This window comes from Chaetura pelagica, unplaced genomic scaffold (genome assembly GCF_000747805.2).
Source record: "Chaetura pelagica isolate M959 unplaced genomic scaffold, ChaPel_1.0 scaffold312, whole genome shotgun sequence".
NCBI lineage: Eukaryota > Metazoa > Chordata > Aves > Apodiformes > Apodidae > Chaetura > Chaetura pelagica.
Window position 1 is genome coordinate 1,552,968 of NW_009952485.1, and position 20,662 is coordinate 1,573,629.

General features: G+C 41.8%; 1 protein-coding gene across 1 annotated transcript in view; it reads right to left on the bottom strand.

Moving 5' to 3' along the window:
* Positions 1–684: 684 nt before the first annotated feature.
* ZNF516 (zinc finger protein 516) overlaps positions 685–20,662 on the bottom strand; it is a 55,670-nt gene continuing 35,692 nt past the window's right edge. Inside the window, exons 2-5 of the mRNA XM_010008822.1 lie at positions 12,855–14,333; positions 7,926–8,030; positions 6,949–7,016; positions 685–744 (exon numbers count right to left, since the gene is read on the bottom strand). Coding sequence (XP_010007124.1) covers positions 685–744; positions 6,949–7,016; positions 7,926–8,030; positions 12,855–14,333 — 1,712 coding nt within the window. The remainder of the gene's footprint in view (positions 745–6,948; positions 7,017–7,925; positions 8,031–12,854; positions 14,334–20,662) is intronic.

Sequence of the window (20,662 nt, forward strand, 5' to 3'; positions counted from 1 at the left end):
GAGCAAGAGCACTAGAAATGCAAGTGGTCCCCAAACTGTAATGAAACAATCCATTGCAGAATGACGGTCTTTCTCTTTAGTCCCTTTAATCCTTCATCAAGCATTGCTTTCTCAGCACCGAGTGCCACCTTTTCCCCACACCCCCCATTCTTCCTCTCTCTGTTGTTTTGGGGTTTTTTTTAATTTGCTTTTCAGCGTGACAGGCAGTGGCAGTTTCATTAATTAATACTTCTCCAGCCCTCGAATCCACTGCTGTTTTTCAAATGTATCAAATAGTCATTGTGAGCATCAGGGAGGTTTTTGTTACAGTGCTTAACTTCTTCATGCTGTCCAAATCACATAAAGTTTAATTTTTCCAGTGTCTCAAACTTCTCTTGATTAATATAGATGCCTTGTGCTGCCACAGTGCTTGCCAACTCCACTGTTTATTACAAAGGAAATAAGGAACCATGGGACTGATTAGTACGTCAATTTATATATATCTCGTGTAGCATCTTCATTTATTTTAAGATGATTAACAGCGCAGAGGCACCCCCCTCCTGGCAGAGCGCTGGGTTCAGTCTGGCGCAGCGGCTCCGGGCGAGGCGATGGCTGGCAGGGAGGCAGCGCTGCCGCTGCTCGGGGGCTGCCAGCGCTGCCCGGCGGGGCAGGGGCCGCTGGCCCGGGGGCTCCTCCGACGGGGCTCTAGGTTCCCTTCCGGAGAGGCAGCGTGTGGGTGACCTCCGCACCGCCGTGGTCTCTCCCCTGCAAGAAGGACGAGACAGGGAAAAAAAGCTCATATTCTGGCCTCTGCTCCCAGGCGCAACACTTCAGCAAGCCCTGCCGGTGTTCGCCACCCTTTATTAGCGCGGCGCACGCTCGTTTTGGCCCACCACATCAGAAGTGTCGGGGGGTTTTTGGAATCATCTCCAGCCAGACAAAGCCTGTCAGACCCCTATAAGCCCTGACAGACTAGAAAAGCAAGTAATAGCGTCTGATGGAGCAGTTCAGAGACGGCTGAGAACAAGGAGGGGAAGAGGTGGCCTCCAAAAAGGAGAATTTTGAGCTAGTCAAGACGGATTCATAACCAGATCAGTGTTTTAAAATGGCTGAAGTTCGAGGTCACAGAGGCAGCTGAAAGAAGAAAAACTGAATTCCTGCACAGGTCTGTCAAATGCTAAGGCAGCTTTCCCCTCCCCTCCCTTGTCATCTCCCTTTTATTTTTTTTAGCCAATTTTAATGAATAATTACCACGCTGAAAAAAATAGCAGGGATATTCTAAAATCAAGTGAAATTAAAGATAACATCATGAATAAGCGGGAGCCTGAAGCTCCCAAGAAAGGCTTTAAAATGACATTTAGAACATCACTGTCGGAACAATGCAGTTTACAATCCTGATCCTAAAACAACATGGCAAGATTAATCTTACATAAATGCATTATCCTTAAGCTAAAGTCTTGATGAAGTGAAACAGACCATTTTAAATTAATGCAACATAAAATACGGAACCCATGTAAAATCCAAGCAAGTTTCAAGCTGTGCCTATGGCAGCCCTCAAAATAGCTAAAGAAAGCCCAGCTCTGGTTGACATAATGTATTAAGTGCATCTCTTTTGTTAATAGATTTAGAAAATTCCTAATTAAACCTGGCCCAAGATTCATGACATTTACCAGTCAAAGTTTGGTTTAAGTCGGAAAGATTTGCAACAAAATTAAAGAAAAAAAAAGCTGCTGTACAGATGGCAGTATATTTGAAATGTAGGAAACAGTAACTGAATGAGAGATGTGATAAAACTTCCTTAGTTGGATGCTGAATTTCCTGCAGTAAAACAAGAAAGATGCTTTACATTTTTGCGCGGCTGCATCATGCCTGAGAGACAGAGCCACAATTCCAGGAGGAGGCATTCATCATTAAAACTTCTCCTATCGAACCAGCACTACATCCATGGGGGAGCGCGGCAGGGTTTTGCCGAGCCAGGGGAGGAGGGAGGGAAGGAAAGGGACGGCAGGCGCCTCGCCCCAGTTTCCTTGGGTAGAGAACTGAAAAAAAAGAGCTGTAATTAGGGGTGCATTTTTGGGATAGTGTGCAGGGTTCTGGGAGGCAGATCCATCCTCATTCCAGCTGGCAGGGGCATGTAGGGGCCACGGGTGGTGGGTGAGAGGGTGGTCAGACCCTTCTGACACTCAGCTGCTCTCCTGGTGTCACTGGGAAACAGACCTGAGCTTCAGGCGTGCCAAAACTCACCCAGTGGCTCACTCACACCCCCCCGACCTGAGGGGCAGTGGGATTTTGAACCAGCTAAATTCTTCCTGAAGTGAAATGTTTACCATTTTAAAAAGTAGGCTTTATTCACTTTCAGCATTTTAAATGGGAAAACCAGAAGATCTCTAAGTGAAACCTACAGTTTCTCTGCCAAAAGCTGCTTTCATACCAACTTTGCAGGGCTTTTCACCAATTAACAGGAAAAAATCAGTTTGTGTGCATGTTAGTATACTGGAGAGAGATTATTGCAAGTCATTGAAATAAATTGCAAAGATCAGTTTGGAGCACAGATACTGCTCCAGTTTGCTGGCAAAGGGAAAGTGTTGGGACAAGAACTGCAGCTGCTAATCCTGTCTATAATGCTTATAAACTAATGGACATAGAGTACATGCATATTACTCAGACACTAGTAGAGCAGCCTCCATGATTCCTTGATTGTTTGCATTATAATCTCCATATGTATGAACGAGACAAATTAGGTTGCCATTTATTTGTTCATTATCTATTATTTTGATTAATGGAATTCTTGTTCTCAGAATAACTATTTAAAAATAACATTTGCAATAATGAGGACTGAACTATTAATCATGATCTTTAGTAGAAACTCTGCAAGGAACTGGGGCAAGACGTTTCATATGAACAAATGTCATAAATAGAACTTCTAACAGACAGTGTTAAAATTTCAAAGGCAAAAAAAAAGGGAAAACCAACCAAAACCCATAAACCAATGGTTTAAATAATGTTTTAATTTATTTGGGGTTTTTACTCCTCCCCTTCACTCCAAAGTTGATTTAGCACAAGTAGGGCTGTAGTGTTGCTGGAGTATGAAAACATTAGAGGTAACAGATGCCCCCTCACCTTTCCCCCAAGCTTCTTGACAGTACATGTGTGTGTACTTGTATATAGTGCTTTCTTGATGGTTCTTTCCAATCTGTCTATTCCCCAAATTCTGACTGTTCACATTTATGGTATCTCAAGTATTTAACACTTCAAGAAATGTTTTAGAATACTTGGAATGGAGAAAATGAAGGCTCATGGACTCCTTAATGAAAGTGGTTTGCCCTTATCACAGAGGACCTACTGCGCAAGTCTCTTTTCAGGGAATGAAGCCCAAGAACTGTGGTGTCTACCGTGCCTTCACAGTAAATGACCTTCATGACCTTCTGGCACAACAAAAGCTTCAGCCAAAGATACACATCATACCAACAGTGATTTTATTTTTTTTTTTACTTTTTTTATTTTTTTGCCTGGGATATAGCTTTTAATTTATTTTCTATGAATAAAAAGGTGTTTTTCCAGAGAGGGCAAAGGTTGGAGTTTTAGGAGTTTTGCTTGCTTCACTCACACAAAAGGTGAAAGAACTTGGTATCTCTAGTTCCAGCACTGCAAATATGCTTCACATACACATACCCTCAATTAGACCGAATTCTTCCTCATTGCTAAACAGTAAATCATGCCTTTCAAATACCCAATTACTTATCTTTTACATTTTTTAGCATATGGTTAGACACAGTACTGACTGAGGATAAACTATAATCCTAAAACAGGCCAAGTTTTAATGCATTTTTAGAAATGCAGCAGCAGCAGTTTTATGTAAGGCACATGTATTAGAAATTGCTACCACTGCTGTCACCATTTTGCAAAAGCCTCCTGTGCCACTGAGTGCACTTGGGAACTGGGCTTCTGACTGCAATGCTGCAGCATCAAGCAGTGTCTCTGAAACGACCCCATGCTTCAGAAGAGCTTTGCTTTGAGAGCTGCAGCAGCTTCAAGATACGCATGGTCGCAGGGACCCTTCCAAATGGGAGCCAGCTTTTGTCATGCCCTGTATAAGCAACTAGACCACACTCCCCGAATTCATGCCTATTAAATCAGGCCTTTGGATGCTGCCTAGTGTTTCCAAATTAAGATACATATTCATTGTGGATAAGGCAAGCTTAATTATGGGTATATTGGGATACTAACATTTATAAAAATACTCAGAATATTCATAATGTTTAATATGGCAGCATTTCAAGAGAATCTACATGACTTTGCACATATTGTATTGACTTGGGGTACGTAATGAGCATTTTTTGTCCTTTAGACAAAGAAGAGTTGGAAACATTCCAGAGTTCGCTACAAATTAATTTGATGTAAAAATGCCCTCCTTTGTTTTTTTAAAGCATTCAGGTAGAAGTAAGAAACCACACTGAATAATGTTATGAAGGAGAAGAGTATCTTATTTCCTGCATTTTGTTTATCCTTCACTAGTGGTGATACCAAAGCATGAAATACAGCCCAGTGCTAATATTATCAAAACTGGGTGGGTGCGTATAGTATTCTCAACATGCCCCTAGAGGTGGCCTACTTTTCAGTGATGGCGAGTGCATCTCCTGCTGGTGGTTCCATACCCTAAAGTAGATCTCTTATTTAGACACCTAAATATAGATTTAACTGGCTCATTTTTAAAAAAAACCTGGCAGTAGAACCTATTTTTAACACATGGAAGTAGAATTATTCTGTGAGAAAATTGCTATCTAATGTAGCACTGTTGTAAGCTACTACGCTGGGGGATTTTAAAAGCCCTACCTAACATTCTTTCATAAAAGAAACCTTTAGAGATGATCTTCAGGTTGACTACTGAAGGTGTTGGGGGAACTGAAATACTAACATCAATAGTTTTACTCTTCAGCAGACTACTTGAGGGGAGATATTTTACCTGTGCAGAAGAAACATTATGTAAAGTGAATAATTTCCTCCTAATACTAAGAAGAAAACTTTTCATTCTCAGGCTACTGTATATGTTAACTATTTTTTCTTGCTTGGAGCATGTGCATGGCACTTCTGTAACTTGAACTGACTTTACACCATAAACTCTCACAAATAGATCTGTGCCCAATTAAGAAATGAAAAGAGGACACAGAGTGACAATGTTTAAAGTGGGAAATCATAACGTTAGTAGAATGCTGCAGGCATCTTCCACAGTGCAAGCTCATCTCTGTGCTTCTGAAGGCCCCTACAGCTGCAGGTAAATATGAGTGTATTACCTCTCTAAGGCCCAGGGACTGTGCAGGTGGAGTCTTCTGGGGGAGCACAAAGCTTGCTCACAATGAGAGCAAGCAGAACGGCAGACAACTGAATAATCCTAAATGACAGAGATGCTGACAAACTGCAACAAAGGCTGACACTGAGGAACAAACAAGACAAAAGAAAGGGAACTATCTCCTGGAGAAGTGATCATACTGCAGCTTCTGTGGAAGAAATACTGACTGGCAAGAGATGAAGCGATTCAGGAAGCTAACCCCTATCCAGTATTTTGCTACATTGAGAGATGCTGTGATTTAATCAAATGCTTTGAAGACAGATTGACATGGACTGAGACTGCAAAAGCAAACTACATTTTCTGTGGAAGAAGTTAGCCAATAAATTCTGGCGTGGCAGTAGTTTACAAAGACAAAATAATGAGTGAATTTATTGTGCAACAATACAACCCAAATTACAAAGGAGTCCAGATGTGGACTGAGCTGCTGCATCTCTTTCTGGACAGACATAGCCATTTCAGAATTTTTTGGAAATGTATTTCCAACTTTGACCTTAGATTATCTTTTAGAGGAAAAAAGCCCAGATACCTTCAGAATACAATCTTGACTGGACAGGAGAGAAAACCATAAGCACAAAGAGATGAAAGAGTATTTTAAAGATGCTTAGGTTTACTAAATCTACATTACCAAACTGATGAGAACAAGACTAGCTGAGCTAGTTTGCAGAGCTGAAGTATTTCACTCTGTCACATACTTCTACTAGAAGTTACGTCCCTGCACAATTTTATAAGCATCACAAGGAAAACACTTTCGTCTGCCTCTCCAACAATATCATAATCTTGCTGCTACTGTCCCACAAAAGCAAAGCAAACACTGTCTGCAACAACTACTTAAGTGCTACACCACCTTGAATGCTTTATGAGAGTTGCTGGCCACTCCTACATCCTGACAGCAACTCAGATACTCCCGTGGCAGGGGCTGGCTTCCACAAACAGCCTTTGGGCCAGAAAGATGCAACAGAGAAGGTGGTAAGAATCTCCATGAAGGGTGCAGCATATGAACTATGCAATGAGGTGGTGCCCAGTGAGGATGTTTACTAAGCAAGTAAAGAACAATTCCTAAACTTCATGAAGGTGGAACTAACACAGAGATGCATTCTCTGAGCATGGCCAAAGCCATCTGCAATTGTTTAGAAAGAGACAGGAGGACAGGAAAAGTGCTGTAGTCAAAATTAAATTAAAAAAACCCCACACAACTGGAGGATGAGAGCCTTTCAAAGGCCAGATACTGGATATCAGGGTATGCATACTCTTCAGAAAAACACAGACTAAGCATGGATTGTACTGTTGCACCAGAAAATGTGTTAGTCGTAAAGGCAAATTATTTATTTATGTTCTATCTCACTATTATGTATCACTGTGCATTACAGTTACCTACCCCACCCAGTCCCCAGGTAAGCTGGTAACATATTTATTTAAACACTATCTTCTCTACAATTAACTGACTCTCTATATAACAGACTTTGATGAAATGCTTAAAAACTTTAAGAGTTAAAATCCAAGCAATGCCGTTATTATTTATGCACGTTATAAAAGAGTCAGCACTTTAGTGATGAGTATCACTGTGCAACTTTTTCCCAGCTACCACATTAAAAACCAAACATCCAATTAATTGTAAAACATACTTGTTTTGGGGCATCTGCGGAGGTGGTGTGAACTTCAGTACCTCGGAGTCCATTAGACTCAAATACCACTGTGGGAACAAGGGGGCTTGTTAACAGATGAACATTCAAGCTTCGTTAGTGTGTGTACATTATTTGAGACCATTACAGATTAACCACGTTCAAAAAAAGACACCAGCTACTAGCCTGTGGCCGGAAAATACCAATTTACCGTAACACTTACTGTAAGAGAGTGTGCTAATGGCAGCCTAGGGCCACTGCCCTTTTTAATTCAGACTTCGCTGCTGAAGAAAGCAATCACTGACAACATTAATTATCAGTGTGTGTGTAAAGGGACCCTCTTCTTGCATTACTTACCATTTGGCCTCTGTCATTTTGCATCAGACTGGCTTATCTATGCATCATTCACACTTTTCAGGAGGAACCCACTAGTCTCAGTGTCTCATGCAATGCTCAGGAGGTCTTTTGACATTGGTGGCTTTAGACTCCTACATCTTCAACCACAGACCACATCAGGTTAAAAATGGCTGGTAGGGATTTCCCATTTTAGGGCTGACCGGTCTCTGCAGGAAAATCTTGTTTCCTGCAAAAATGTTCCTGTCAACAGCAACGATGAGGCAAAACAAAGCCTTATGTTGTGCTGAAAGGGGTACTTTGATTTCAATTTGTGCTGGTGGCAACAGAATTCATTAGCATATTCATTTCTGAGTACCCTACTCTCTAATTAAAATAAAACATTTGCAAACAGACTTATCTGAAATGCATTGCAATTTTATGGAGTTCGGGCAGGGATCAGGTAAGCAATATCCGGAGAACAAGAGCAATAGTCATAAAAATAAAAAACCTGTCTATTACATTTAGGTACTGGAATTACTTAGGTTAGCACGGTATGTGAAATGTAATTCTTGGCATTTTGTTAACCGGATCCAAAAGCAGGCAAGTGGGAAAGGAAGAAAGCAAGAATGAGTGTGAAAAGGTACCTGCATGGGACCTCTGATGAGTCCTGAGGTGACTGGTTTGGGTAAAGCATTTTCCACATTCTCTGCAGACACAGTCTCCTTGGCGTGTTTGTGTCCTGAGCATCCCTGTAGTTGGGAGGGAGGGAGGGAAGAGGGGGCGGGGGAGAGAGGAGAGAATAAAGTTGAGAAGAAAACATTATGCCAGAAGAAAACATCATTAGTATGTCTAATGTGTCATTATGTGAGGCTACCTTCAGGCCCTGGATGACAACTGTCAGCCTTCATCTAGGCACTGGCTGACAGGCCAGGCACACACAGGACTGCAAGAATGCATAAATTACATTGAATTAAAAAATGCTCCCCATGATGTGCCCGCACCAGGACTGGCATGTCAGGTGTGCGCTTCTCAGAGCAGCTGGATCCACTTCTCAGCCATCACCCAGCTTTGTCAAGCAGTACATCAGGCAAATCAAAGTGACTCCAGCGTGGCGGAGACAAGTCACATGGATAATAGGAAGTGAGTAGGACCAGAGCCCGACTGTCCCCCCCGGGCAGCAATACCTCAGAGACAAATGCAGAGCGAGCGGAGCCATCACAGACTGATCAAACCTTTCGCCCCTGCCTACCTGCCTGCCGGTGCTGCTTTGACCCCGGACCTCTGAGGCACAGACGAAAGACATCTGTGAATGAAAGTGTCATTCCGGACATTTTGAGCTGGTAGCAGAGCAGCAGCCACCCCCCAGCCCTGGGTAAACATGTTTTCTAGGCCATTAGCATTTGTGGAAAACCACTCAAACCTCTCCTTTTTCTCCAAAGGTCAGTTTACAGCATCTGACTTAAAGGGCTGGTCTTTGTCTTTTTGCTGCTGATCAAAAAAGACACATTTGACTTTTATTGGGCTTTTTTATGATTTAAAAAAATATGTTTGAACATCATCTTTTCTATTTTGGTAAAACGCCATCTTCAGAAAGAAAGAGTTGATGTTTCCATTTGCCACTGGAATACTTTGGCTTTTAAAGCAATTCTCAGGGGGTTGTCAGTGGAAGTGAAGTTTCAGCTTTTGTTTCATCTTTTCCCCCGTTACAACATTTAAAAAGAATAAAATTGTGAATAAAGAAGTGGTAGCAAATTAAAAAAAACACCCAAACAACCCACAATGGAAAAATCAACTGCAGGATGCCAGAGGGCTCATCTGAAATACAGATGCTGTACCTGAAAATTAATGGAAAATAAGCTGGGCTGCCATTTACTCTTCTGGTACAGGAGACCAAGTGTCCTGCGATGGTTTTTACCACAGCATACATTGAAATGTCTGGCTGCAAAAAAACACCAAATCCACCCACAATTTTTTCTCTCTTTTTATAATAGCACCTCCTGCAGGTGGCAGCACAGTCTGTAAAATGTACCTGAACACACTGCCAACAATTAAGCTCCTGGCAGTCAAACACAAGATCATGATTTAGGGGCAAAACCTAGATCACATATACCCATACAGAAAAAAGGGGGAAAAAAAAAATCATCTAAATTTCAATTACAGCTTCATTGTACTATAATGAGACAATTTGCTTTGCAAGGAAGTAAAGATTAAAGCAAATTTGTCTGTTACTAGGATTTTCCCCTCACTGGCCAGAACTACAGCTGTATTTGAAAGCAAAGAGGAGGAGCAAAGCGTATTGAGGGACCAGATGTGGCCTCTGCTGGACCGTTGTTCTGGTCACTGGAGAGGCAGGCACAGGTAGAGTGGGGCTCTGTTACCAGCAGGGTGGTTCTCATAGAACCTGGAAAAGACACTTAATCTCTCTATACCCCAAGTCTCCCACTGTGAAAAGCGAACACACGTCTCAGCAGCCACTGTAGTGGCTCAACCTGACAATATGGAAGCAGTGCTCCCACATGAGTTACTCACAAGGGAAGACTGAGGATGCTGTTGTAAGCCCACATACACTGTACAAATGTCAAAGGTGAGGTTTGGACTTTCATCTACACCCTCCCTGGCACTCACTTTATGGTAGTTGTTTAAAAAGCAGGTGGAAAAAAATAAACTACTGCTTCCAGGTATATATGCCATTGTTGCACTTCCTAAGGAGCACCATAAGGCTTTTGATAGTTCAGAGCTTTAAGTGATGGGGATCATTACCTCAAGGCAACATCCCTGGGAGTCATCACTCAGGTTATCCTATGTGTGAAAAAGAGGGTGAATGACTACAGGTGTTAGCAATTTGAGGTAAAGGAACCTGACTATCTGAATGGGAGCTCCTGCAAAACCGATGCTCAAAGCTGGTTTCAAAAGACCAGCAGGGAATGAATGCATCTGCTGCCATAACCCATCCTTTTCTAATATGGCAATTCATGTAAATATCATTAATAAAATAAATAACAACTATTAAACACAAAAGCAATATTCTCCCTACAAGTATTTGGGAAGATTGAGCAGTGTGAAACAAGCTGAGCAGCAAGCACAGCAAGCTTTGTGTTTGCATCTGTATCACAACTCTATGTTCAACAACTCTCTTTTCCAAGGACACACTGGAATAAACACAAATGTGAAAGAAAGGATCCCAGAAATAAATCAAATCACTCTGAAGAGAGCTGAACACTGAACTACCACACACTAAAATATTCTAGTGTGATCCAAGATAAGGCTGTATACCTAACACCCAAGTAAAGTCTATTGGGAACATTCAACTGGGAAAATAACTCATGACAAATAGTACACCTAAGTGGGATTCTTGGTTGTCTTTTATGCCATGATTGCCATATTAAGACTAAATTGTATGATACATACTAACAGAGGGCTCTGTCTACAGCCATGTGTGCTTTCAGACAAGGTTCATTTACCCTCCTCTATTCGCAGTTGGTAGGATCTCGTTCCTTTTGCCTGCAGCAGCTTTTTATTTTAGTGCTATGAAAAACAGCCATCATGCCAATTGGTTTGGAGAACCATCAACAACCTAGAAGTTGTATATAAAATAAAGACAAGCTACATAAAAAAGAGGTTTCAAATTCTGAAAACTTGACTGCTATAAAACATGTGGAATGAAAGAAGAGATTTCAAAGCCGAGATGGGCACTAAATAACTTCCAGTTAAATAGTCTGTGGAAATCACTGCCCAGCAAAAACATTTTGGCAATAAAATTCCTCCTTTAAAAAGCAGGTAAACAGTGACCTCCTTGGAAACCCTGCTCCTACTTAATTTACCCCAACAGTCCTCATGGCTTTTCTGGTGCCTGCATTCACTAAGCCATCTTCTAGTTCTTGGCTTTTACTGTTTCTCTCCAACCCTCTTAACATGGCTGGGAGCTCACTGGTTCAGTAAAACTTCAGGCTGACCCAATGCAGCATGAAGTAAGATCAAGAAAGGCACCCACATGCAGGTACCCCAGGTCATAGGTGGAACAATTAGCTGGTATTTACAGCAAGAAGCATGCAGGGAGAAACTTTAGACAACATTCCTAAGCACTGGGATGGCAAAAGCAAAGTCAACTGGACAAAACCAGGAACGCTAACTCTGCAGTTTTAGAAACTGAGCATATCCTCCTCTGCTTCCTTAACAAAAACCAGGAACCTCATGTTAGTTACAGCCATCACATGGCCTCTAACCAACTCTGAAACAATCTACGCCATAGAAATAAGTAACAGTTGGCTCCTGCACAGCACTATTTTTCAAATGACTGAGCAAAACTGACAATGGGAGTGGCTGAAAGGTAAGCCCCATGGACTACTTCAGATAAGATTTTGCCTTCCCTGTCTTCTCCAAGAGGCCTGATCAAACATTATGGCTCCTTCCTGGCCTCACAGCTGGCAGTGGTCAACTAGCGCACACTTTCTGGTCACTAGACTATTACTGTTCTCAGACAACCAGCTTCCAAATGTCCTAGGCTTCATCCCACTTGCAAAATGGAGTGTCAAGCTCAGTTTCACAAATGCTTTGACAAAACAGAGAGTATTATTATCAAGTGAGAACACTAAAACACCGGTCTGGAATGTGTGCTCTTTGTATGTGGAGTTAGTTCTTGCACAACTTCTACAAAGAGAAGAAGTGTATATAAAACCAGGATGGGTTACAAATGGTGAGAGCCGAGACTATGGCTCCCATTCTCCAACACTACACACACACACACACACACACACATCTCAAGAGTAATATATTAGTGTGACGTTCAGCTTCCACTGAGACAAACTAATACTGGCAGATCATCAGAAGACTATGGTTTCAAATGCAAATACATAGGTTTCTTTTTTTCGTTCTTTTCACATGGCAGTTGACTGAGAGGAGTCAGGAGGAGGTTTCTGATACTTTTTTAGTCCCTGAACTTTTAAACTGGTTATTTGCACAACTGCCGTTCCTGCTTACGTGCATGAGCAGGCACATACTCAGCCCTACCTACTAATAATTAAACATAGAAACAAACCAAAAGAATACTTTGAAAAATACAACTGCAGTCTTTGATATGGACAAGGAAGATCTTAAGACTTTTGTCAAGAAAGACACTGACAAGTGATTGTCTCTGTTGTTGGAAGACTTCCTTGCAGATGAAATTTAACAAAACCTCCAAAACAACATCACAGATAAGCCCCAGAGGATGTTTATTTTGCCTGAAGCAAAATGATGATGACGTGTGCCAGCGCCAGCATATCAGTGGGATCTTCATGTGACAGCACATCTGTGTAACTCTAGCCTGCTTTAAGTGAGGGGAGAAAGGAACAGTAATATTCCAGGTGAAATCAGATACATTTAACCTGTGACAGAAATGTCACACAGTGCATGAGGGAGGATGGTGCAATGCTAGAGACTGGTAAACAAACCCATCTAAACTTATCCAGAAATGATAAAAACAATGAATTGGAAATCCCAACCATTAAAGGGTCAGAAAGAAGAAACCATGAAACAGCACCTTATGAACAAGCAAGCTGTGTCCTCAGCTATGGAAGGGCTTGTGAAAATCTTACCTGTGTGATCCAGGACAGGGCTGTTGGCACCGCAGGTTTGGTACAACGAAGCAAGGTCCTTTGGAATGTATGTTTTAAAGATATTTAAAACGTCCAAATGTTTCTCATGACCATCTGATCCCAGATCCTGTTTGCTGGAGTGTAATGCCGGAGGAACTGCCACAGCACTAGGCTGGGGCTGCAGCAGTGGACTCGCTCGTGCTACCGTTGTGCAGTTTGCCAATGTCCTCATCTCATTCCCAGCCTTCATGTGAGACTCCCTTGGAGGCACCAATGGCTCTTCATATTTAGGGTACTGCTCGCTTTTACACAGAGGATGATATTGCATCGGTGGGTTGAATTTGGCCTTCATGGACTCAGATGCACAGTGCTTACCTGGAGAGGCAAAACTAGTACTTCCTTGGGGAACAGCATACTTTTCCACTTGCTTACTGCTGGCGGGCTGTGGGCTAGGCCTGGATATGACTGTCTGAGTAGGCGTTATGCTTCTGCTATAGGCTCCTATTTGCATAAGTTTGGAATTTGCTTCATATTTACTTTTTTGTTGTGCTGCTATGTTGTATTGCTCCTGGGAATGGTTTAACTTGGGCTGTCTGTACCCATCCAGACCTGATAACCGTGGACCACACTGGCCAAAGGCATGACTGTCCTTTGACTGATGCGTACTCCCAGACTTCCCAGAAATCCCAAAAGAAAGAGAGCTGCTTTTGGACCCTGGCAACGCACTTGGCACTTGAGTGCGTGTAAATCTGGCAATGGGCAAAGGCTGGCATTCCTTACCGCCAAGAACAGGAGGGGGGCCAGTACGTCCACTCCTTGCCAGAAAGACCAGGTTGCTTTTAATACTCTTGAATCCATTCTGTTGAACCCAAGGGGGAACCATAGAGTTACAGCTGATTTTGTGCAATATTCTTTTATGCATCCACAGGACTTCAGGGTAGTAGGTTTTGTGACTGCAGAAAGGACATGGGTAGACAATTAAAGCAGCCTGCAAGGATGTATTCAGATTTTTATGGCATGAATTATCCCGTGTTGATTTTTCACTCAAATCAAGTGGAACAATCTCTTGAGTTTCAGCACCTTTTTCTATTAGAGGATGCTCCCTCTTTAAGTCTAGTAAATTTTCTCTAGCACAGCTAGCCTGAACTTCAAGTGATGTTTTAAAGTCCATGACCATGTTTGAAGATGTCTGGCCCACACCCAAAGCAAAGCTAGCAATGCAACTGGAGTGAGGAAGCCCTTGGCCATGATGAAATGCTGGCATCTTCATGTCTATGGAACCTTTTAAATCTTGGTATTTCGAAAAGGGCTCCTTGATGACACTCCCCAGTGCCGACATCAGGGAAGGAATCTCATGTTTAGATTCTCTGGACACATTTTCTCTGGCATTGCGGCTTCCCAGCTCTGGGTTTTCAACCAACTGAGAGGTTACCATCGGGATTTCCTCTTCAGAAAAGTTGCAGTGGTATGGCTTTTCATCTGAATGGGACAAACGAAAAAACCCCATTGTCATTTTACGCAGAAAGAAGCCCAAAAGACAGAACAAAATTCAAGATTAGCAGGACAAGAATCAAACTCTGTATTAGTATTGTAATGACATACTACAGACTACATGTACTGTATTAGCAAGAAAATCTTGAAATACGACACAGCTCAATTTACTTTTAAAGATGATTGCAAAGTCTGTATAAACTCTCTAACGCTGCATGTTCATGACATTTTGAAGAAAGAACAATTCAGTAATATATTCATGTCAAAATTCTGAGACTGCGAGAAAAACAAATACACAACCACTTAATGCTTTACCAAAAAAGCAAAGATAATGGAGTCAGATAAAACTGACCTAGTTAAAGGTCTGCCAGTGCTTCCATTACAAGCCCACATTTTCAAAGGGTTTATAACTCAGCAATAAAAATTGGCTCCAGACAGAAACCAAGCATATAAGCAGGTACAGCATACAGAATAAACTGCTCACTTAAGAGGGACTTTTGCAGTGGCCAAGTATAAAAGATGAGCTATGAAAGATGGAAACTTTCCATCTTTAAGTTTAAGGTAGATACTTTTTTTTTTAACATACTTTTACATTTGAGTCAAACTTAAATGTAAGGAAAATTTTGTGAGCGCTCAATCCACTGAGAGATAAGGAATTCAACATGTTCAGCCATTTAGATTACAGAACTCAAACCAGACTTTCAATTCTTCCCATTTTATTCTTCGCTTCTCAGGTCTCCAGAGTAAATTTATCTACCTAACACATGTCCTGGAAAGGGAACATACTGGGCCGTAATTAAAGCCATTTAAGGGGAAAGACAAGATTAGGATTTGTTTTGCTAGAAGCACGGCTACCTCTGCTGCTCTCCCAATGCCGATCTCTCAGAGCTGCTGATGAAGCCGTTGAATCCTTCCCAAATCAGTTCACAAATCAACTCCACAGAGATTTTCATCACAGCAGTAATGCTTACTGCACTGAATCCATTTAACATGTAACTGAATTGAATCATCTGACAAACTTTCAGTTTCAATTAACATGCAGTTAATGAGCCACTGCCAGGCAAGTGTAAGGAGACTATGCTCCATCTAAAATGTCACCAGTCCAAAGTGATCACCACATCTGTAGGAAGGGTGAGAACGGGAAAGGAGCAAACTGCTCTGGAGCTGCATATCCTCTCACATCAATTCATAAAAGCCAGTGCTTCAGAAAATCAAGCACCGCTCATTAGGGCAGCACAACGCCACAGGCATTACTCTGCAGAGCTCAATGCAAGAAACATGTCTTTGGCTGGAGCTTCACTGCAAATAAAGTCCACTGAGCCTCACCTTCAATTCAAGCAAAAAATTCTTAAGCGTTTGTTTAATTCAAGGTAGTTAGGTTAAAAATAACCCACAGCCTTGCAGCCTTGCAGGGCTGAGCACTCAATCTGCCAAGATAATTTTCCTTTCAATCTCTCTAAGTGGGTATATCAGAGGGAAAAACACCCACATCCCAGAAACTTGTTTTTCCTGTGTTGCAGAAGGCAAGGCTTTGAGAAAGCACATGCCTAGCGCTACTAGCCAAATTTACAGTTTGAAACAAAGACACAGCGTGCAGCAGTGAAATCTGACACTGCACATCTGTGTTATTTTCAAAGCACATCTGTCAAAGCCCAGAGTATCTGTGCTCTTAAGTAAGATTTTAAGGCTCCTCTCAATCACAAGGAGTGGCTCCTTTGATCATCGTAGTAAACAATAAAGCAAATGAAAACCAAGTCATTCACTCATAGCAGTACTCTGCAGACCCACTGGCTACACAAAGCAGCTTAGGCAGCAGAGTGAGGTCGGCAACCACTGTTGGCCCCAGTTTCAGGGCCAGCAGGGCTGGGGGCTCCAGCCACGACTTGGTCCACCTGTACAGGAAGGGGTGCATCAGCAGATGCCTGTGAGTCCCACGTTGTTCTGTGTACTTCAGACACTCCTTGATGCTTTCTGACTTGGTCAGAATCTACATACCATGCTGTTTTAGCAAAGAGGACGAGGTCAGACAGACTGTGAGGTGGCACGTGTTAGGTCTGGACTTTTGGCCTGGAATATTCAGTTCGTGTCTGTGCCCCAATAAGCCTGGGTAAAGAGCCCAGGATTGCAAAGTAAAGGTGGCTACAGTCCTTTTAGTCTTATTGCTTTAGTGCAGCCATCAAAGAAAAAGGGATAATCCAGGTGGAAAATGTAGCATGGAATAGGAAAAGGATGAAGGCATTTCTGAGGTGTAACTAGGCCTGCAGTTGCCACAATGCTGTAGGCATACGCTGTCAGTACAATATATGAAAATGTGTAAGATTATTACAAAACGTAGCTTCTAACATCTCTTCAGAGCATCTTGCTAGATTCAATTCTTATGACACCTCACACAAACAGTACTGAAACATTCTAGGAACAATTTTAAAGGCTTAGATCGGGAACCTCAATAGCAATTGATGAGTTAATTGCTCAAGATGCACTTCTAGCAAAAACAAAACAAAACAGAAGAACACCCCTACTCCCTTTCCCCATGATTTGGATGGACATGCTTTTCACCTGTAGGCAAACTCATACATCTTCAGCAGCACAAAGTACAGCCTAAGTCCCCCCCAAGCCCTATCCTGCTCTCCACCAGGAACCTCCAGGTACCAACACCCCAGCTGAAAAGCTGACACATTTCATACTCCCCATCATGAGTGGTGGTCCAGGCTGGGCTGCAAGCAGGTAGCAAATGCCAGGGGCTATGAGGGGATGCTGGCAAGAGCAAGAAAAGGCAGTAAGAGATCCAGTAATACAGGCAGAGCCTTCTTAGAAAAATAGATTAAATTTATTTCTGCCTGTTCCCAGCCACTTGCCCCAGCTGAAAAGGGATACTAACAATCCTTTTAAATCACTGGTATAAAATATTACTCTAGCCAGCACACCACAGGCATTACTGTCACCAGAAACTTTTGAGATTTTATTATGGCCAGGTCAAAGCAAAAAGCCACAAATCGGATGCCTTTTGCATGATCTCCAGGGACTATAACTCATACTCCCCATTGAAAGAGTTCTTTGCTAAGCATGCTCTCACTTTTTATCCTACAGTCCCTGTCATCTCCTCAAATTTGCCTAAATTCCTTTGTTTCTTACCCAAAACAACCTGTTGCACTTAAGAGTGAGAAAGTAACACATCCCTGAAGTGTTGGCTTCTTGTGTCTTCAGTTTGGCCATAGCTTCAAGTATCAATGGAATCACAGACTACAGGAGAACAAAGCTGGACAGCACACAACACCTAACTATATGGGAAGCTATGGTTTAGAAAGCAGCATTCAAGGTTTCAACCAGTTCTTCAGAAATATATCTAATTGTCACCAATTAGTTACATACCTTACACAGGCAGATAAAAGTGACTCCCCTTCTCTCCACACACACATATCCCTCTCCTCTCTTTCTCCCCCTCACATGCATAAACTCCACTTGTTTCCTTCCCAGCTCTGCCCCTCCACAAAAATGATTTTCAGAACAGGCTGCACAGATGTTTTAATTCATGAGGCTTCCTATAAAGTAAACCAGGCTACAAGCCTGAGGACAATGAAACTGTGATTTCTATTCAGAAGAGCAGATCTGGCTAGAAATTGGCCCCTTTTCTGGCTAGGATTACAGCACTAGGAGTTGAAGGGAAAGGAGCAGATGTGATGTGTTTGATTTTCAGTAAACATTTGATAGTGATTTACACTTTGAGATGAATGCTGTGGCTTGATTTGAAAATGGCTGCAAATAAATAATGATAAAAGCAAAGGATAACATTGGAAGAAGGTGTGATATTGCAAAGACCTATATTAGGACCTATTTTACTTGGTATTTTCTTTAATGATCCAGGAGAGACTCTAGACAGCATGCTAACTTAAATCTCCAGGAAACACTGCATTTGGACGAACTGCAAAAATATCAGCCATAAGGCTATAATGCACAGGGACTTAGAGGGAATAGAAATGCAGTCTGAAAATAATCAAATGAGGTTCACTCTGTAAAAAAAGCAGGCAAAGACAAGTGAAGGGAAACAATCCAAAAAACCCAGGCAGCAGGAGGGCAAAATTTGGGAAGTAGCAATGTTGAAAATAACAAATGTTACAATAGACAGCAAGTTAAGTATGAGTGAAGTAGGTGAGGTTCTTCAGCTTAACTTTCACAAATAAAAGTATGCATTAAACAAAAATAAAACTACCCCCCTGAAGAAGACATTTACATTACAACCATGTTGGTTGCATGATTTTATTTATTTATACACACACACCACATATATATATATATATGTAAACCCAAAATACATATATCATAGTAATGGGCACTGTGTAAAAGCCCACAGTAAGCACAATACAGTGGGACATGGCAGGGGAAAAATGGCAAAAATGCAGGTTTGCAGCAGAAAATTGAGGTTTCTTATCCTGTGAAAGGAAAGTCCCACAAAAATACTCCATGGCCTCAGAATATCTTTGTGGATCTGCAAACATGGATCAGTTAGAAGTAATGAGAGAACTGCAAAAGAAAAGTAACTGACTAGAAAATAAAGATGAAAAGTAGCCCTCACATGGTTGAGGGAAGATGGGAGGCTGACAAGCCAAAACCTACTGCCTCTCCAGGAGCGCTAAGCTCCAAAAGACAGAATTATGTCATCCTGAGCATTAGAGTCTATCACAACAATGAAATAGAACTGAATGCAGGAATAGCCCGGATGAACAGGAAAAAGACCTGCAATTATGCGTATTTTGCATCTTGTAAAATAAAAGTCTAGGGAAGAGGTGGAACACCACTTGGACTGTAAATTCTATATGGACAAACCTGGATTATCAATGCATGATAAATATCCACCCTTTTCATGGGGAGGAATAAAGCATGACTTACTCCTTCCCTTTGCTCTACCAGCACAGCAAACCAAAGCCCCTCATAAGCTTGTATCCACACATTGTAACTGCTTGTAGACATATGCCAAAGCCAGCAGTTCTTTCATACTACTTTCATATTTGGTTAGCTAAGGAAAGAACTCCTGGAACACCAGCTGCCCAATAATTCAGAAAAAAAAGATGACCAAGGATTAGACCAGCATATTCAGTATTGCAGGACTGAAGGGTAGGCCAGCAGGTAAAAGGGTGACACTAAAGGTTAGAAAGTACATAGTCAACTTACATCTCTGCTTCCTCTCAGACTAATTTTAGAATCGACAGTGAGTGTTTTTCAGCTGAGGTTTGAGGCTTTTCACAGACCAGAAACCCAATACAGTCTTGAGACTGAGATGCTGGCTGACACAGATGATTTCTCAGTCAGCCACCACACCCTGCCCAGCACAGGTTTCACATTAGCTACTCCAGGAGGAAAGCAGGGAACACTGACCTGTACCACAGCCCAGGAATGCACAGAAAACAAGTCCCAGGTGCCCCAAGAAGTCCTGCCTTTGTCTGGGCATGAGCTTTGTCTGGTTTATACTGCACTGCTTTTTCTTATTTCTTTTCAGCATTTTTTCCTCTTATTTTTGTTGTGGCTAGATGTTGGGGAGTTACCTTTTCACTTACATGCTACCAGCTATCCATTTCTAACAACACCATACCATCCTTAGCAAATAATTCCAATCAGGACTCACAGCCCTTTTGTCCATGTTGCGTCCATGCACTCCATTCTCCTTTTCTACATCTAAATGTTACAGTTCCTAAAATGACTTCTTGACTTTTTAATCTCATGGCTGACAATTTCAGGACAAGGATGCATGACAGCAATTATCAGCTGTCAATCAAGTATTTCTTGGAAAAGGATGCTGACTACAAAAAAGAATCATTTCACAAGCAGAGAGAGAAGACCTGCAGTTTTGCATCCCTTTTTTTAAGACTATGCCCAAGGAACAGAAATTATTACCTGACCAGAGCAATTTTAAAGCTTTTAGGGACCTCAGAGTAATGAAAATTACCTTTCTTTCCTTCCACTCTTTTCTTCCCAAACAGTACTACTGCTGTTGCCATGATGATTAAATGACTAATGCTTGGAGCCCTAAATTAAACTTTTTTAATGACCATGCTATTTTTCAGCTGTTTTTCTTGCACATTTGTTTTCAGGCTTCCTTCTATTCCTGGAACAACGACGTATGGATTTATTCCAAAGCCTCATTTGCTTCATTTCACTAAGTTTATCCTCTGCAATTTCTAACTTTATCCACAAGTTACTTTTTACTCTCACTGTCAAACACTTAAAACACAGTACCACCACGTCCCAAGCATGCAAAAAGCTGAAGGGCCCTGTTACACTGTTCATGTCCTTCCCTCTGCAGAACTGGGGGACACTGCAAGGGA